Source organism: Phragmites australis, chromosome 5 (assembly GCF_958298935.1).
Source record: "Phragmites australis chromosome 5, lpPhrAust1.1, whole genome shotgun sequence".
NCBI classification, from domain to species: domain Eukaryota; kingdom Viridiplantae; phylum Streptophyta; class Magnoliopsida; order Poales; family Poaceae; genus Phragmites; species Phragmites australis.
The window spans coordinates 36,765,348-36,784,487 of record NC_084925.1 but is presented as its reverse complement, the minus strand read 5'-3'; the positions used below and the strand labels follow the sequence as shown (position 1 = coordinate 36,784,487).

The window sequence follows — 19,140 nt, the reverse complement described above, 5'->3', positions numbered from 1 at the left end:
TCTTTAGAAAAAAAAACATGTGTCCAAAGTTCAAGCTGCTGGTTGTGAGTTTGAAAAGACAAAGAAAGGGAAGAAGTTCTTGAAGGTGAGCTTTGAGGAATCTATAAAGGACTTAGGGATAGACGGTCTGATGGATGAACCTGCTGGTGCTAGTAACTGCACTCTGGACGATCTAGACAAAGGCTCTGGGCAACCTTTGACATCTCAGATGGGCTTGATAAAGGAGGAACAGCTAGATCACATGGTTGGGTTACCGACAAAGAAGATGAAGGTGCCGACTGTGGATCAAGATGGTGCTAAAAACCTATTGGGCGCTCATGACGAGCCCCACTAGGAGCAATGAATACTTTAGCTTGGAACTATCGAGGGGTGGGGAACTCTCGGACAGCTCGCAACCTCTCTGCCTTAGTGCAAAAACACAACCCCAAGATCATGTTCCTATGTGAGACACGTCAGCATAGTGTCAAAATAGATTACTTACGGTGGAGGCTTGGTTTGAAGAATTATGTGGCAGTAGATAGTGTTGGGCTTAGTGGTGGTTTGGCAGTTTTTTTGGCATGAGTCAGTCCATGTTTAAATTCGTTTATGTACAAATAGAGTTATGGATATGGAGATCCAAGAGGATGCAAATGTGCCAAAGTGGCGCCTTACTTTTGTTTATGGAGAACCACGGGTGGAAGATAGGAAATATATGTGGGAGCTTTTACAACGTTTAAAGAGTGTGTCTCCTTTGCCATGGCTAGTTATGGGAGATTTTAATGAATGCATGTGGAACTATGAGCATCTCTCTGTGTCGGCTAGACCGGAAAGACAAATGCAAGCGTTTCACGATGTGCTAAGCTGTTGTGATCTCTCAGACTTGGGCTTTCATGGTGTTCCATACACGTATGATAACTGACAATGAGGCAGGAAGAATATGAGAGTCCGACTAGATAGAGCAGTGGATGACCCGGGTTGGAGGGATCTCTTTGGCGATGCAAGTCTCCACCACCTGGTTTCCCCTAGATCATACCATTGCCCGATTCTTTTACGTTGCCAAAAGGAGAATTGGTCCATTGGTCCCCCTCCCCCCAAATGGTAAACCAATGAGATATGAGATCATGTGGGAAGGAGAAGCATGTCTACCGGAGGTAATAAAGGAAGCATGGCTCAATGTTTCGGGAAGAGGGGATTTTGGTCATATATCGAAGGCGCTGGAGCAGGTAATGCAAATTCTAAAAAACTAGAGCTTCTTGCATTTTGGGTCAGTTAAAAAAGAGATTGACAGGTTAAGAGAGGAGTTAGAAGCTTTGCAATTGCAACAAGGGGTGGAAAATAAACAAGAGATGAGACGTGTAATGGATAGAATGGATGAAATTCTGTACCAAGAGGAGATGATGTGGTTGCAACGCTCTCGCATCAATTGGCTTAAAGAAGGCGATCGCAATACCAAATTCTTCCATTTGAAAGCAGTGTGGAGAGCCCGCAAGAATAAGATAAGACGGCTGAGGAAAATAGATGGGAAATGGTGTACCGATGCCAAAGAATTGGCTCAATTAGCAACTGATTTCTTTGGATACTTATATAAGCGAGATACTAGCCTAGACCCAAGCACCCTATTGGGATCACTAGACTGTGTTGTAATGGAGGAAACGAATATAAATCTGTGTAGGCCAGTTTCGATGGAGGAAATTTCAGACGCACTTTTCCAGATTGGTCCATTGAAGACGTCGGGTCCTGATGGGTTCCCTGGCTGGTTCTTCCAGACGAATTGGGATGTGATGAAAGAGGATATTGTGAAGGCAGTCCAGTGATTTTTTTTGATCAAGAAGTATGCCGTATGGGGTCAATGAAACTCTAATTGTCCTTATTCCAAAGAAAAATGAGCCGAAGGAGTTGAAAGACTTTAGGTCGATAAGTCTGTGTAATGTTATATACAAAGTTGTATCAAAGTGTCTGGTGAATCGCTTGAGACCCTTGCTGGAACAAATTATATCTCCTGCTCAGAGTTCCTTTGTACCAGGAAGAATGATCACAGACAATGCCTTAATTGCTTTCGAATGTATCCATGCAATCCAAACAGGGAATTTAAATGTTCAAAAAATTTGTGCTTACAAACTTGATTTCTCCAAAGCATATGATCGAGTGGATTGGGCATATTTACATGGAGCTATGATCAAGATGGGCTTCTACGAACAATGGACAAATTGGATCATGCAATGTGTGACTATTGTATCCTTTTCGGTTAATTTCAATGGAATACCACATTAGAAGTTTAAACCAAATCGAGGATTACATCAAGGAGACCCTTTATCACCTTATCTCTTTCTGTTAGTAGCAGATGGGCTCTCAACTTTGCTTAACAGGAGGGTTCGACAAGGTGATCTGCAAGCTCTTAGCATTTGCCGGAGAGCACCAACAATCACCCACTTACATTTTGCGGATGATAGCCTGCTATTCTTCAAAGGAGAGGTCAGTCAAGAAAACATAATCAGGGAGGTTCTCTCTGATTATGCTTGCAGCAAAGGTCAGCTAATCAACCCGTCAAAGTGTTCGATTATGTTTGGAGTCTGTTGTCCCCTAGATGCTAGGACGGAGGTCCGCGGCGTGCTACAGGTGCATCAGGAAGCTTTTGAGTCGAAGTATCTTGGGCTTCCAACTCCGGAGGGGAGAATGAAGCGTGACCAGTTCCAATCGATAAGTGGTCGTTTTGGGAAGACACAAGCTGATTGGAGTGACAAAAAACCTATCTCAGGCTGCTAAGGAAGTGCAAATTAAGTCTATAGCCCAAGCTCTGCCTACATAGAGTATGGGTGTTTTCAAGTTACTGGTCTCTTTGTGTGATGATTATATGAAGCTTATTCGAAAATATTAGTGGGGAGCAAATAATGGAAGATGCAAAACTCAATGGGTCTCTTGTGAACATATGATTATGCCTAAGTGTATGGGGGGTATGAGTTTTCAAGATTTGCATCTGTTTAACCAAGCTTTGTTGGCCAGACAAGCTTGGAGGCTTGTCTTTTATCCTGACAACCTTGCTGCACGTTTACTGAAAACAAGGTACTATCCGCAGGGAAACCTTGTTGATACTACTTTCTCTTAAAATATATCCCCAACTTAGAGAGCGATCATGTATAGACTGGAGCTACTAAAAAAGGGAACCATTTGGCGCATTGGAGATGGACGATCCATACGGATTTGGGGAGATAACTGGATTCCACAAGGTATGTCTCTGAAGCCAATCACCAGAAGGAGGAGATCGCGAGTCAGATGGGTGGCGGACTTAATCTCACAGAATAGAGAATGGAAACTTGACCTCCTGCGAGAAAATTTGTCGCCAATAGATGTTGATGAAATTATGAAGATAAGATTGTCTGGTCGTGGCAGCGAAGATATTCAGGCTTGACACCCTGAAAAGTCGGGCATTTTCTCAGCAAGAAGTGCCTACAAGTTGGCATATAACTTGCAACAAGCTGGACATCAAGCTACATGCAGTGAAAGGTCGGACATAAGAGTTTTATGGAAAAAATATCTAGGATATGGATGTGCCCCCCCCCCCCCCCCCCAAAATGAAAATGGTTGCCCGAAGATTAACAAAGGAGGCTTTACCCACAAATGTGAACAAGCAGAACAGACACATAGTGCAATTAGATACTTGTGAGGTCTATGGAAGTGGGGCGGAGGATGGTTTTCATGTAGTAATTGGTTGCAAGCATTCTTGGACCCTGATTGAAGCTGTGAGGAAGGAGTGGTATGTCCCTAATGCCTCAATACTTCAGTATACGGGACCAGAATGGTTCTTGCTTTTACTTGATAAGCTTCATAGAAGTGAGAGGGAACATCTTGTTATTCTGTTGTGGAAGAATTGAAATGATAGGAATGCCATCACACATGGTAATTCACGCTTTTCAGTAGAGGGATCACTGAGAGTTCTGTTGGCACTTTACCGAACCTTGTTCCAAATCTGACAATCGGTGAGCACTGCTCTAAAGGGAAAATCAGCGATGGAGGCTTTCTCTGGAGCTTGCAAGGATGTCCGTCAGGGAGGCAATGTAGGTTTGAAGGACAAGATTAAGTGGAGGCTACCGGGTTTAGGTTGTTCGAAAGTGAATGTCGATGGAAGTTTCATATCAGGCACTGGAGTGGCGAGTGTTGGCTTCGTTGTTAGAAATACAGATGGTGAAGTCTTGCTATCCGGGTGGGGCCTGCTGTTTAATTTCCCCTCAGCAGAATATTCAAAGATAGAAGCGTGTAAAAAAGGCCTGTCAATGTTTCGGAATTGGTTCAGTGGACCTGTTGTGGTGGAGACTGACTCCAGCTTTTGTGTGATGGCCCTAATGGAGCCAAAACTCAGCAGATCAGCCTAGACAGGGGTGGTCCAGGATTGTAAGGAGATGATGGAAGGTGTAGGGCAGGTGAAGGTAGTCAAGGGAACGAGAGATCAGAATATTATAGCTCATGAGTTGACGAAATATGCTAAAAGAACAAGCAGCTTGGTGGTTTGGTAGCTGGTATTTCAGGTTACTCATCTTCTAAGTATTGATTGTATGTCGTCATTCTCAGAGCTCGTTTCCCTCGAAAAAAACATTAAGGGCTTGTTTGGATCTCAGAGAGAAAAAAACCAGGGAAATTAAAGCCCGAAGGGAAACTTTTATGTGTACATGACGTCTCCACGAAACCACAGGGATATTCCATGTCGTCCTTTGGATGACAAAGGGACAATCCCCGACCAGCAAAAAAAAACTTTCTGAATTCTCATGAACTCTACACAAACCGTCATCAAATCCAAATCCAAACGTTGAAGCTAGTACTAGCAAATACATCCAATCTGTTAATCTGAGCACTAATCAATCATTAACATTAGAAGCATGAACCTCAATGTACGGTAGAGAACAGAACGCAAAAAATTACATTTGATTCTCAAAGCAAAATAAAAAATTGAACTGTTTCTCCTCATGCTTAGATCTGGCGCTGCCTTAGACCATGTGTAAGTGGCGGAATTTTTGGATCAGGGAGAAGCCAGGCTGCCGCCACCAGTGCAGCTGCGCCCAGTTGGTCAGCACCTTCCCAGGGCGCGGCAGCAGACCTGCGGATGTAAGGAGTGGTGACGGGAGGAAGCGGAGCACAACAGCAATGGCAGAAAGGGGTGCAGAGTGGAGGGGAGGGGAGGGGCGGCGCGCGGAGGAAGGTTGCAGCAGGGAGGAAACAATGGTGAAGGTACATGCGGAGGCGAAGGGCGAGGGCGGCGTGGAATGGCAGCGGCATCGAGACAAGCGACGGCGAAGTCACCGGAGTGCCAATGCCTGTGGAGATTGGGGCGATGAGCAAATCGGCAGCACAGATGAAATATTAGGAGGGAGTCAAGGAGTGAGACCGTGAGAGGCACGAGTCACAACGAGAAAATTTCACACCTCCGTAGACGCTTTTTTTTTTATCCCTGTAGAATGACGGGTTTGAAAGTGGAATGGCCCTTAGTTTTTTTTTTTTTTGGTACCCAAATTGCTGCCGGGATTTCAAGTGGCAGTGGATTCATAGGCTAGTTTGTACCTAAGGAATGGGCTAGAATTCCGACGGGGTTTAAGACACCCAAACAAACCCTAAGTGGATCTTATAAACCCTTTGGCCTTTGGATTAGAATTTTTTTCCCCGAGCAAAGTGCCAATAATGGCATCGGCATCACCAGGCACCCAAAGTCCGCGGAATCACATCCGAGTCCTAATCCTCCCAAATCCTCCATCGCCATGGCTCTCTCCTCCCTCTTCCTTTCCCTCCCCCTCCCGAAGCTCCCCTCCAACGGCTCCAAATCCTACCGCTTGCTCCCCGTCCAAGCCTCCTCCGCGCCCTCTGCGTCTTCTTCCTTCGACCTGCGCCGCTACTGGACCTCCCTGATCGCCGAGGTGGAGTCCGAGCTCGACGCCGCGATGCCCATGCGCCCGCCAGAGAGCATCCACTCCGCCATGCGCCACGCCGTCCTCCCGGGCGCCGGCAAGGAGGGCGCCGCCAAGCGTGCGCCCCCGGTGCTCTGCGTCGCCGCCTGCGAGCTCCTCGGCGCGCCGCGCGCGGCCGCGCTCCCGGCTGCCGCCGCTCTTGAGATGCTCCACGCGGCATCGCTCGTGCACGACGACCTGCCCTGCTTCGACGCCGCGCCCACGCGACGGGGACGCCCGTCCACGCACGCCGCCTACGGCACCGATATGGCCGTCCTCGCCGGCGACGCGCTCTTCCCCCTCGCCTACACCCACGTAATCTCCTACACCCCGTCCCCCAACCCGGTCCCCCACGCCGTCCTCCTCCGCGTCCTCGCGGAGCTCGCGCGCGCCGTCGGATCCACCGGCATGGCCGCCGGCCAGTTCCTCGATCTGACCGCCGCCGCCGCCCTCGGCGAGGCCGAGGTCATGCAGGTCCTGACCAAGAAGTTCGGCGAGATGGCCGAGTGCTCCGCCGCCTGCGGCGCCATGCTCGGCGGGGCCGGGGCCAACGAGGAGGCCGCTCTCCGGCGCTACGGCCGCACCATCGGCGTCCTCTACGAGCTCGCCGACGACGTCCGGAACGCTTCCGGGAACGGCAAGATGAGGAGCAACGCCAGCGTACTGCGCGCGCTGGGCATGGACCGCGCGCTTGGCATCGTGGAGGAGCTCAAGGGGCAGGCCAAGATGGAGGCCGACAGGTTCGCGGACAAGTACGGCGATCGGGTGCTCCCCTTGTACAGCTTCGTGGACTACGCGGTGGACAGAGGGTTTGAGCTCCAGGATGCAGCGGCAACGCCGTAACTGAAGACTGGATGATCTCGGTAGTCACTGAACATTGGAGCTAGTGACATGTATATGGTTCTGAAATTCGGTGAGAGCTTCATTCGTCAAAATTCTAATCCCCGCTATAGATGTTTAGAACCTCGATTTCGTAATTTGGCGAGAGATTCGTATGTAGAACTGTCACCCCTGCTATAGATGTTTAGAACGTCAAACTTGTGGTTGATGTTTCGATAGAAGTTTTGGAGTAAGTTGATACAGTAATATAGGATGGGATAATAAATGCAAGACCTTCGATAAATACTGAGCCACACTTCCAAGGTCATCCAACTGCTCAATTTAGAGCAACTCCAACGGGTGCCCAAAAACGATCCCAATAGCTATACGTTGGGAACATCCTCTAAAATACGGCTCCAACAGACACCCAAACTGCTTCCCAAAAATTAGCAAAGCCCAAAAAACACCGGCCGGCTCGCAAGTTGTAGCTATCCCCAATCGCACTCCCAATCGACGAAATCGTCAATCCCGCGCTCGGCAGCGGTGTGCGCGCCTCCTTCGCGCGCTCGCCGGTGGGGCGGCAGCTTCGGCTAGCGGCCAGGCCGTGGGGGCGCGGCAAATCCGGCAGCAGGACGCGGCAAATCCGGCTGCAGGGCGCGGCAAATCCGGCGGCAGGGTGCAGAGCTGAGCATTTTTCCGTTCCGGCCAGCGTACCTCGGCGAGCGGACGTAGCAGGCCAAGAAACGGAGCTCTCCAATGCACAACGACGCCAGGTGATTCTGCAATAAAGAATAAAGAAAGATCATTTAGTTGCTTTTGAGTTCTCGTATGATTTCAACGCATTTATCTCCGCTTGCAGGTGAATTTGTGGCCTCTTGAAGTTGAAGGATTCATGTGATTTCACAGTCAGGTAATTTTTAGACAGTTATTGTTTTGAACATTTTAGCATCCATTCCTTCTAGCAAAACTGCCGATAGATCAGATGATTGGTTGGGGAAGTTATCTGAGAGAGTCTCTTGGTTCTTGGTAGCGATGTTGCAAATCTGTTGAAGGTCGTAGAAGGGTTATTTCTGAAATTGTAAAGGCATTTTTGCTATTTCATTGATTCAGCAAGCAGTACCTCCAAAGAATCATTGATACCTGATAAAAAAGTTTTAGCTTTCTCTGAGCTGGTAAATTCAATATTGTCTAGAAATAGTCAGAGCAACTTGCTTGTTCTTGGTTGCTCACCTGATATTGCCAAACCTATGATAGATGGCAGAATAGTGCAATCTCTTTCTGGTTTACTGAAAGTGATTGACCTGGACCACCCCGATGCTCCAAAGGTTGTCAACCTTATATTGAAGGCTTTGGATAGCCTGACTAGGACTGCATATGCAAGTGATGATCATACTGATGATACCATTCAATGCACAAGGCAGCAAGCCCAAGAATTGTCTGAAAAGATCTTTTAAACTCTCCCTTTTATTTGAACCGAACCATGCTAATATACATGCTGAAACTTTTGACTTAGAAGTCGCACAAGGCAGCTAGTTGTGCTGTCCGCCATGTATATTTGTTCGCCGCTAACTAATTGCATGGCTAATTATAGAGCATTGCATGATGTATGCATTAAGTTTTTTCTAGGGGGTGTATGCACTTTAGTTACAGCACATATTACCCTACAGTTTTTAATATACTTCTATTGTCATGAAAAACATTCTCAGCCAACTACTTTTCTATGGTGCAGCAGCCAGGGTGTGGTGGCCTCTAATATGGATGGGTTCTATGTTAATTTGTTGTCTAGTGACAACCATTCACTAGATTGGGATGAAGACAATGAATTGGTTAGCCCCCCCGAGGAGCAGCTACCAGCAGTTGAAGAATTGACTCCCACTGTGAGACCAAACCAGAAAAGGTCGAAGAATTTTAGCGAAAAGGAAGATGAATTATTGGTGTCGGCATAGCTGAATATTAGTATGGATGCTGTTCAAGGCAACGACCAATCACGGTCTACATATTGGAAGCGAATTCATGACTACTTCCACTCCAACAAAGACTTCAATTCGGATCGCACTCAAAGTTCCCTAATGCATCGTTGGTCTCATATTCAAGAAAATGTAAACAAGTTTGTTGGCTGTCTTTCCCGGATTGAGGGGCGAAGGCAAAGCGGGGTTACAATTGAAGATAAGGTTAGAATAAATGTCCTTAATTTGATACATGCCTCAATTACTTTATGTTAGTTTAATGTGATATGTTTTCTTGGACAGATTTTGCAAGCATGTACTCTCTTCAAGTCCGAAGATAAGAACAATAAGTCATTCATGTACATGCATTGCTGGAACCTCCTAAGAACCCAACCAAAGTGGGTTGCTAGGTCGGCTCAAGTCTCATCTCAGAAATCTTCTCAAAAGAAACAGAAGACCACCCTCAATTCAAGTCCGGGTACATCTAGTCCAAGTACCCCAGATGATAGTGGAGCGACAACTCCAGAATATGAGGTGTCAACACGACCATTGGGGAGGAAAAAAGAGAAAGAAAAATTACGCCGAGGTGGAGATGCTGTGTTCATGGATGCAATGGATAATCTGTGGGCAAAGAAGAAAGAGATGGATGAGGAGAAAGAGCTTAAGAAAGAGGAGAGATACAAACAAGCATTTGCACTTGAACAAGAGAGATTAGCACTAGAGCAAGTGAGGGTTGCAACCGAGAAAGAACAACTTGAGGTAAAGAAGCAAGAGGTAGAATTGAAGAGGATGGTAGAAGAAGAGAGAATTATGGCTATTGACATTACTGGTATGTCCGAGACACAACAACGGTACTACAGGAGTTTGCAGAATGAGATCATGACTCGCCGATGCAGTGGCTCAGGTTGATATTGTATGGACCCCTATGTTGTGTTTTATGTTCCTGTTGGTTCAACCATTTCATCGTGTGTAATATTTGGGATGTTTGAACTACTATGTTGTGTGTGAACCTATGTTGGGAACTTTGAACCAATGGGAAGTTTAGAAACATTGTGATGTTTGAAATCATAGTTGCACACCGAATACAAGATTACATGCATACCGAACACAAGACTACATGCATACCGAACACAAGACTACATGCAAACCGAATACAAGAGTACATGTATACATAACGAAGACTAGGACTCAAACATTATTAGTACTGATCTCCATGACGTTGCCAGAGGTGCTCGATTAGATCTGCTTGAAGCTGAGAGTGAGTTTCCTTGTCTGTGATGTCATGATAAGTTTGAATGAACTCATGTAGTTCTGGTGTGCGTTTATGGGATGGTGTCACAGTTTCTCCTAAGCCATCAAATTGTAAGTCTTGTGTTTCACCTCGCTCATCTTCAATGATCATGTTGTGCATGATAACACAAGCGGTCATTATTTGGCCAAGTATATCCTGGTCCCAAAAACGAGCAGGACCACGTACAATGGCGAAACGAGATTGCAGAACTCCAAAAGCTCTTTCCACATCCTTCCTAACTGCTTCTTGTGCTTTGGCAAAATATTTTCTCTTATTGCCTTGTGGCTTCTGAATGGTCTTCACAAAGGTGGCCCATGGAGGGATACCGTCAGCAAGATAATATCCCATTGTATAATTGTGACCATTAATGGTGTAGTTCACCTTTGGAGCTTGCCCTTCTGCTAACTTCGCAAAGAGTGGGGAACGTTGAAGCACATTGATATCATTGTGAGATCCAGGTAAACCAAAAAAAGCATGCCAAATCCATAGATCTTTTGAAGCAACGGCTTCTAGAATGATTGTGGGCTCACGCACATGGCCGGTATACATACCTTGCCATGCCGTGGGGCAATTCTTCCACTTCCAATGCATGCAATCTATGCACCCTAGCATACCCGGAAAACCTCTTTCCTCCCCTATTGCAAGTAGTCTAGCAGTATCATTCTCATTTGGTGCTCTCAAATACTCATCCCCAAATACATCAATAACAGCTTTGACAAACCTTCTCAGACTCTCTATAATGGTACTTTCTGCAATACGAACCTGGGCATCAATAGCATCCGCCGGAACTCCATAAGATAGCATTATGAATGCTGCAGCAATCTTCTGTAAAGCACTTAACCCAAGTTGTCCAGCTGCATTTCTCCTTTGGACAAAATAGTCATCATGATGCTCTACAGCATGCATTATGCGCAAAAAGAGAGATCGCCTCATTCTAAACCTGTTTGGAGATGAAGAATAAGCCGTAGGTACGATCAACATCAACAGAAAACTCTAAAGATATTGCTTCATTTACAAACCTGCGCCTAAAGAACGTCGGGCCGTAGGTAGAATCGTCCGAGAAATAGTCTCGGAATAGCCTCCAATGCCCTTCTTGTCTGTCGCGATTGATGATTTGATGACCAGGGACCGAACCACCAGGCCGTGGCGCATTGACAACTTGATATTGCTTGCGTGCTAGGTTGGCTGCAGCAACAATGAATTCACCATCGTCATCGGACGACGACGAATCCATGACCTGTTTCATGAGAAGGCTACGACGACTCATTATGATGTGGGAGGCTGAAGGGGGCAGTGGTGTGCAATAGAAGAACCACCAGGGAGAGTACATATATAGGCTCAGAGAAATATAGCCGTTGGATATATGACAGTTGGAAACATAGCCGTTGGAACACGACCGTTCCAAATATAGCCGTTGGGAACATTCGTTCGAAAAATTTCCATTTAAAAATAACCGTTCATAATTTATATGTTTAAAAATATTTGTTGAAAATATCACGGTTTGAATTGTATCCGTTTAAAAATATAGCCGTTGGGATATAGATAGTTAGATATTGGGAGTCTGTTGGAGAGTGTAGTGATATTGGGAAAGAATCTTTTTAGGAAGGTTCACTATAGTAGGTTTTTGGGAGTGATTTTTTAAGAGTCTGTTGGAGTTGCCCTTAGGTTATGTTTGGTTGGAGGATGAGATTAAATAAGATATGATTATTTATATTTTGTTGGATGAGGTAATTCAATTTCTTGTTTGATAGTATGGATAGGATCATTTAATTTCTTGTTTGGTTAGACGGATAGTATTAGATAAAATTTTATATTACCTACTTGTCATATATTTAGTTTTTTTATAAAAAATATAAACGGTTTATAAGATAATATCATTTAAAATATGCTAAAAAAATATTTACTCTAACTAACTAGAATAGATCACATATGAACAAAGCTTATGCAAAACATGAATAACTCCATCCAATACTTTTTCACAGATAGTCTCATCCAACATTTAAAAGAATATTCTTTAAAGTTGGTCATTAAGTACATACCTGCTTTTGAACGAACCACCTTCAAAAACTAGATTACCATATCCTATCTAAAGATATCACCCGAACTAAACACACACTCCTCAGTAGTGTAGTACATTCAATTCTTTCTGAATTCGGGTGGTATGCTTAAGTTTGGAAGGATTCACCATGATGGTGGAGATTGATCAAGGTCTGAGATGAAACACCTGCAATTTTGGTAAGATTTAGAGTTCTAGAATGAGAAATGAAAGGTTCAATTCCCCAACGTAATTTTCTGAAGTTGATTTTGAAGAACAGAAGTTCGGAACTTCAGATACCGCAGTCCGGCGCCCACATTTCTCACAACTGCGCGACTCCTATAGCAGGCAGAGCAATACATCGCCATCACTGCACCGTCCCTGGAGCACCCAAAACCCCATGGCTACTGACGGCGCCAGCATCATGTTCCATCCACTCTGCCTTGGCACCTGGCCGGCGCGAGCATCTGCGGGATGGTGACGGCAACTGGGAATCAGGTGGTGTCCGGTGCTCCATAGCCTCGTAGGCACCAGCAGCAGGCAACACCGCGCGCGGGGCCGAGCCTTCCCCATGCAGCGCCCACGATTTGGACGCAGGTGGCCGCGCACTTGCGCCGGAACAACTAGCTCTTCGCGGCGGACGGGATCAGAGCCATGGAATCAGATGCGGTGCACGGCGCACGGCACGCTCCATCCAGGATCAGTGCCGCAGCCACCTGCCATACCCTCGGGAAGACGGGCAAAGCAGCTGTCCTCCGTGCGCGCGGACCAGCGGCCGTCCGTTCTTCGTCAGATTTGGGCAGAGCAGCGTCGGTTCCACGAACGGATCGGCACACGCAATTACAAGTCTGCCTACACAATGCCATGCCACATTTGCCATCCCACCGTTTTCCATCAGATGTACCAATCTATCTATCATCACGCAACAGAATACAGTAATTACAGGGTGCACAAGTGACGGCTGCAAGCCCACTAACAGCTCCCGCTACTTGCTAATCTGCAATCAAACCACTTGCTACTTCGCTAGCTGCCGCTACATCCGCTATATTCTCTAGTTGTTACCAAACCCTTGCAGCTCAGACCACTTGGTACTTCGCTAGCTGCCGCCAAGATCTTGTAGCTCCTCAAACCACTCCATGGAAGGTAACACTTCACATCTGCAATCTCATAGCTCAACGGTCTCGTCTTTGTTACAGCTTCAAGAATAACTCCATGTTGTAGGCATCCTTGTGGACTGGATAGGAGGCGCATTCCGCACATTCACATCGAGCGGCAGCATCCGGTACTCAATGTCAAGGTCCTTCAGGACTTTGATCATCTCCTGGAGCACCAGCTCCCTCCTCACGAACCTCATCCCCATGTCTTGAAAATTGAGAGTGTGCCGGAGCCATATTGACACTTTCAGCTTATTGGTGTCGTCAACATCTCGGAGGACAACCATCGCTCCTGGGTACCAATGTTCCTTCTTGTTGTCGATGTAACTGCAGTTTACAAGTGAAACCATTAATTAGGTCAATGTAGTAAAATCAGCGGCAAATTAAACTCAAGCGGCTAATGAAATTCTATAAATCAGTAGCAGCAAATTTGCTATTGATTTACAGACTCCACGTTCAAATTCAGGCTTCATTTCTATGATCAACTCATTTATCTGTGGGCTCTACAGTAGATTTTCTAAGACATGTTTGTTTCGAAAAGTTTTCCACTAAAGTCACCTCAGCTCGGCCAGTCCTCTCTATTGTCGACTAAAATCCTTTCCACCTACCATCACACACTAGCGCACCACATGTCCGCATGTGCAATTCTGCGAACTTCTCCCAGTCTCACTTGCAGTCACACAGGCAGCGCAGTGCCTCAACTAAGTCTTTGCAGCACCTTACTGTATTCCTTCTATATAGATAATCGGATTTGGCCACATTTTATGTCTCCCTCGCGAGTGAGGATCCAGGCTGCCTTGCTCTCCCAATTTGTGGTGACACATGTTCTCTCATCAAGCATAAAACTTTAAATTCAATACTCCACTAGAGATAGAAGGATATACCCAAGATGACATTTTACATTTTTGTCAATGCCCTCATAGCTGAAGTGTTTAATAAGTCTGATTTGATCAAAACAACTGACGACGATACATACCGTAGTATTCGTTCCTTCATGAGGGCCAGTTTCTCCACTGGTGTAGCAACATGAATGGAAAAGTCAATCCCTTCTCCCATATCAGGACTTCTGTAGTAATTCATAATTGGTTTGGTGGCAAGTACACTGTTTGGATAATAGATCTTCAGGTTATCATATCGGAGAAACACTGTTGTCATGATATTCATTTCCTCAACAACCACCTGAAATCAAGGCAGTGAAACTTCTGTCAATGAGTGTGAGAAAACATTCGGTGGACAAAGAGCAAGAAGATTAACTACCTGAACACCTTCAATTTCACAACGATCCCCAACATCAAAAGGATGCATCACAAACAAGAACACAATTGCCTCAAAAACTGTCTTAAGAGTATTCCCAAACACGAAAACTGCCACAAGAAGCTGTGAACTGAGGAAGACAAACAAATGTGTTGTTGCTATGCCCAGAATAAGAAGACAGAGAGCAAACACAATGATCCCAACGATAACATTAGCCATCTGGTTGAGCTTGTTCACTGCCGTTTTTGTATCGTTAAGTGTTAAGGCAAGAGCTTTGCGCTCTCTAAATGCATTCACCTACAGAAGAATCCATGTGACAATGTTAGGACAGTCATCTTCAGAACTCATTATAACTCCACTTTGCACATTAAGTGTGGTGACAAGATCATTACCACCCAATTCTTGAGAGACCTCTTGCTGACCCTGTTGTTCTCCTGTGCTCCTTCAAAAAGATCCATTGCTTTGATGGCTTCTTCCTGCCTCATGAATCGCATCAAATCTGACAAGTATATGTACCTGCATTATTTGCAAGTTCAAGATGAAAATTTTGAATCAGCAAGTTGCTATTACGCTTTGAACTACAAGACTAGGAATACTAAAACAAGAGCATTTTAGTTAAACATTCTTCTGAATTTCTGCAATTCTTATTTGCAATAAACATTAAACAACTGCAGCGCACTATCACGGCAGTTAGCGTAGTATCCCTAAGGAATAATCACACATCATATCATGAGCAAAAAATCCTACATTACCAAGATAAACTGTAGTGTTTATATGATCATGACAAAAAGAACTGACAATGATGCAACCTGCAAATTAAGAGATAAGAACGTCTAACTAAGATAATGAAGAAATACTTACTTGGAGCCAGGTTTCGCTACATTGTGAAAGATTTTCTTGGCAGCTATTTTTGCCTCATATTCACTGCGAATCTGTGTCGCTGATTCATCCCCCTCTGTTGCCTGCTGTATCTGCTCATCCATTGTCATTAGTGTCCCAAACCGAACAATCCTCATCAACCTCTTCATGTTCCAAGCTGAGACATTTTTCTGGTTGAGCCTATGAAGCTTTTCAATAGAGATCCCTTCTCCTTTCTCCGTCGACAGCTGCTTGCTACCTTCTCCCTTAGGCATGATCCCTGATAACCGAATACTCCTTTGCCCAGAAACATTCTTGGTTGGCACTGCCCCACGAAGCTCGTTCGGGATAGTAGCGCCTGCACGTTGGAGCTCATGAACCTCCTCAAGCACATGGCTTTCATCAACTAGCGGCGGCCCAGAAAGTGTCTCAATGACATATTGGTTGAACAATGCCTCCTGAATTCGATCAAAATATGTGGAGACATGGAAGGACGAGGCCAGCACCTTGAGCAGCAGCGTCTTGACAAGGCGGACGAGCGTCGCGACGAGGAAGCAGAATAGTATCTTCGTCACATAGGGCAGCACTGGAGTATTTGTCTCCTTCTGAACGTTCTTATCGAACAAGAAGTGCCAAGAGGCGAGCACCAGGCCGAGCCAGAGCGCATTCTGCACGGCGCTGCGCACGCCATACACAAAGTAGAGCACACGCTTCCGCAGCAGGAAGTTGCGTTCGAAACCGAACACGGCAATCCTGATGACCCATCCGGATACGAGACGGCCACAGATGAGCACAAACACCAGGAGCTCCCACTTCCAGAGATGCAAACCCCACACCTTCTTCTCGGACAAGATCTTTATGCTGAGGCTGCACGCTAAAGCCGCGATGATGAGGAACAAGCTGACCCACTGCAAGATGGTCAGAGCGTCCAGCTTCCCACGCTTGAAGTCGTCGGGGATGTCCTCGTCCATGAATGGGTCGTCCTCGTCCTCGTCCATGGGACCTGACTTGCCCATAGGGCCAGACTTATTGCCGGACATAAGCCCCGAGAAGAGCTGGCCGGACTTTGTAGGAGTCCGCAAGACAGACGACTTCCGTTCGTCATCGATGACGGGAGCCACGGAGGGTGCCGGAGCCGGCTGCGACTGCGGCGGCGGGTCCATGAGCCGGGAGCGCGTCTTGGCTCGCAGCAATGGTCCCGCTCCCGCAGCAGTGGAAGTGGACGTGCAGCGAACCACCTCGCCGTCGTCGCCGGAGCGCTTGCGGCCGTCGCCGGCATCGGAATCGGAGGAAGATGACGACGTGGAGAGCCGCTTTTGGGATTCGTGGAAGGAGACACGCGCATCCCGCTCGAGCGAGCTGGAGAAGGACGGCTGCGCGCGCAGCTGCGCCGTCCTCCCGAGCTCCTCCATCTCCAGGTCGAGGTCGAGCGACATCTCGGCACCGGACGCCGCCTGCTTCCGAAGGAAGTTCCCGATGAGCCGTGTGGGCGGGTCCTCGCCTCTTTCCCCCGCGGCGTTCGCCGGCTGCGGAGATAGCGAGGGGGACGACGCCTGCGACGACGACGACGGTGCCGTCGGCGGCCGGTTCTTGAAGCTGAACGCCTCAGTGGCGGCGCGCCCGTCGCCGCCGCCTTCATTATTCCAGAACTCGTAACTCCCCTCCCGCCACACCTTGGCCGGAGATCGCGGCGAGTTGGGCCCGCACGACATCGCCCTGCTGGCCGCCCGCGGCGTGCTCGCCGTCGAGTTGGTGCTGGAGCTCGCATTCCCCGCCCGTCCCCCGTCGCCGCCTTCCGCGCCGTGGAAGGAGAGCGGGGCGTGCCCGTTCCCGTTCCCATCGATCTTCACGACAACCTCCGGGCGCTCCCCGCCGTCGCGGTCGGCCAGTGTGGGCCGCTCCTCGCGGAACCGCGGGTCCAGCGTCCCCGACCCCGGCCGCGACGAAGACTTGCCGGACCCGTGCGACCGCAGGCTACTCTTGCGCCGCACCTGGTCCATCGCCGCCGGCGAACCAAACAATCTCCAAAGATAGACAGGCAGCTAGCTCGCCCTTACACTCCTCCCCGTTTCTGCGCTCGCTATACTTAGCTAGCAGTAATACTCACTCGCGAATTAATAGTGCATTGCCTTGCCGGTTCAGTGCTGGCGAATGGCGATGCTGTTCGGGAGACGACGGAAAGTTCCGGAACAACGTGGAGCGCAGCAGCGAGCCTCCAAGAGCGGCTGCCTTTATGCCTGAGCTGCGCGCATCGGGCCGGGCGCCGGGGCCGCGTCCGTTGTAGGCAGCGCAGCGTGTGTCGTGGGAGCGCGCGCACTCGCGCCTGCGCCACAGCGCCGCACCGCACAGGCCACAGGGTTCGGTGGCCACGTCCCGTGCTGTGGCATGGCATGGCAGGAGCCAGGGGTTCGGTACGAGGCGCGATTAGAGAATTCGACCACAGATTTGGGTGCGTGATTTTTTGAGCTAGCGTGCCTTCTTGCGCGAGACTGGCGGCGCGGAAACGGGGAGCGCGTGTCCCAGTGACGATCAGCGAGTGTCGTTAACGAGGGAGATCGTCTCTTCAAAGAAAATTAACGGTGGAGATAAAAAAAATTGAAAGAATAACGGTGGAGATAATTGTGTGGCGGTCATTTAGTCGGAGGCATTCCGGCACTGGGCGTTGTGATCATGCTGTGGGTAGTGCTGTTCTGCCTCCGGCAACGGCCGGTGGGAAAATGTCGACATGGACCCGTCGTGGTGATCGTTCTCACGGCCGTGGTAAATGGTGCGAGCGCGTGTCCCAGACTCCCAGTGACGATCAGCGAGTGTCGTTAACGAGGGAGATCATCTCTTCAAAGAAAATTAACGGTGGAGATAATTTATTTTTGAAAGAACAGCGGTGGAGATAATTGTGTGGCGGTCATTTGGTCGGAGGCATTCCGGCACTGGGCGTTGTGATCATGCTATGGGTAGTGCTGTTGTGCCTCCGGCAACGGCCGGTGGGAAAATGTCGACATGGACCCGTCGTGGTGATCGTTCTCACGGCCGTGGTAAATGGTAATCTTAGGACGATTTTGCCGGCCATGTTTAAGGATCCGGGCGAAAAGACAGAAAAGCGGGTGGCGCGTCGGGAGAAACCCACGCGCAACATGTGATCTCTGCTTTCGGTTCCATCTCGACCCTCTGACTCTGTCCGGTGTGCACCACCACTGGCATGTCCGCTTCTTGGCCACTGTCACAGACTCGTGATCACAAAGCGGCATGAGTTGGATTTGGACTGGACTACTGGAGTACGCTAGTGCTATGCAAGTAGCCCTTGTTATGGTTGGCAGGAAACGAGCAAAACTGGCAGGTTGACGAAATCTGGGTACAGTGGTCGATTGGCGTCTGAAACTGATCAGGGGAGAACGAGTACCAGCTAACAGGCAGGGTGGTCCATAAAAGCATGCAAACAGGGGATGAGATTCTTCGGTTTTCGGCTTGCTGTTGTAGTTTCGTAGCTCGTCATACCATGTCCTTAGGTCCTGCTGGCCTCTTCAGTACGCTGCGGTCCCTGTTTTAGTTTTGTGCCATGAGGTTTTTATGTCAGTTGTTTACGGTTTGGTAGTGCTTGATAGTGTTAAACATCTCTCTTTCTTTAAATAAAACACAGCAATCCTCCTACCATCGTTTTTAAAAAATATATCCTAGATCAGTGGAGCTGTTTATATCGTTCGTGGGGTAGGTGCCGTGATTAGATTGAAGTGCTACATGCAGGACAGACGTCCACCCCTTCATCAATCTCGCATCATTCCTGTCCTCCCTTTCTGACCAGACACTTAACTAGACGACTAGTAACGTGCACAGTTCAGACACCGCATCCATTCTTCTTACTAAGTCCACGATGAAGGTAAAG

At 47.8% G+C, this 19,140-nt stretch overlaps 4 protein-coding genes across 4 annotated transcripts; 2 read left to right on the top strand and 2 right to left on the bottom strand.

The window, feature by feature from the left end:
* The first annotated feature begins 5,619 nt into the window (after window positions 1-5,619).
* On the top strand, window positions 5,620-7,053 carry LOC133919475 (heterodimeric geranylgeranyl pyrophosphate synthase small subunit, chloroplastic-like). The gene has a single exon (XM_062363876.1). It carries the CDS (start codon window positions 5,721-5,723, stop codon window positions 6,747-6,749), a length of 1,029 nt encoding a protein of 342 aa, XP_062219860.1. The 5' UTR covers window positions 5,620-5,720; the 3' UTR covers window positions 6,750-7,053.
* A 103-nt stretch (window positions 7,054-7,156) lies between these two features.
* Window positions 7,157-9,880, top strand: LOC133919477 (uncharacterized). The gene is made up of 4 exons (XM_062363877.1): window positions 7,157-7,498; window positions 7,585-7,635; window positions 8,455-8,896; window positions 8,975-9,880. Exons 3-4 carry the CDS (start codon window positions 8,684-8,686, stop codon window positions 9,578-9,580), a joined length of 819 nt encoding a protein of 272 aa, XP_062219861.1. The 5' UTR covers window positions 7,157-7,498; window positions 7,585-7,635; window positions 8,455-8,683; the 3' UTR covers window positions 9,581-9,880.
* On the bottom strand, window positions 9,870-11,196 carry LOC133918031 (uncharacterized). Its single transcript, XM_062361808.1, has 3 exons — window positions 10,982-11,196; window positions 10,577-10,902; window positions 9,870-10,513 (listed from the first exon to the last, which is right to left on the bottom strand). The coding sequence occupies exons 1-3, from the start codon at window positions 11,194-11,196 to the stop codon at window positions 9,870-9,872; spliced, it is 1,185 nt and encodes a 394-aa protein (XP_062217792.1).
* Window positions 11,197-12,884: 1,688 nt separating this feature from the next.
* Window positions 12,885-17,620, bottom strand: LOC133919474 (mechanosensitive ion channel protein 6-like). Its single transcript, XM_062363875.1, has 5 exons — window positions 15,267-17,620; window positions 14,798-14,921; window positions 14,409-14,702; window positions 14,128-14,330; window positions 12,885-13,478 (listed from the first exon to the last, which is right to left on the bottom strand). Exons 1-5 carry the CDS (start codon window positions 17,261-17,263, stop codon window positions 13,196-13,198), a joined length of 2,901 nt encoding a protein of 966 aa, XP_062219859.1. The 5' UTR covers window positions 17,264-17,620; the 3' UTR covers window positions 12,885-13,195.
* Between the last annotated feature and the right edge of the window lie 1,520 nt (window positions 17,621-19,140).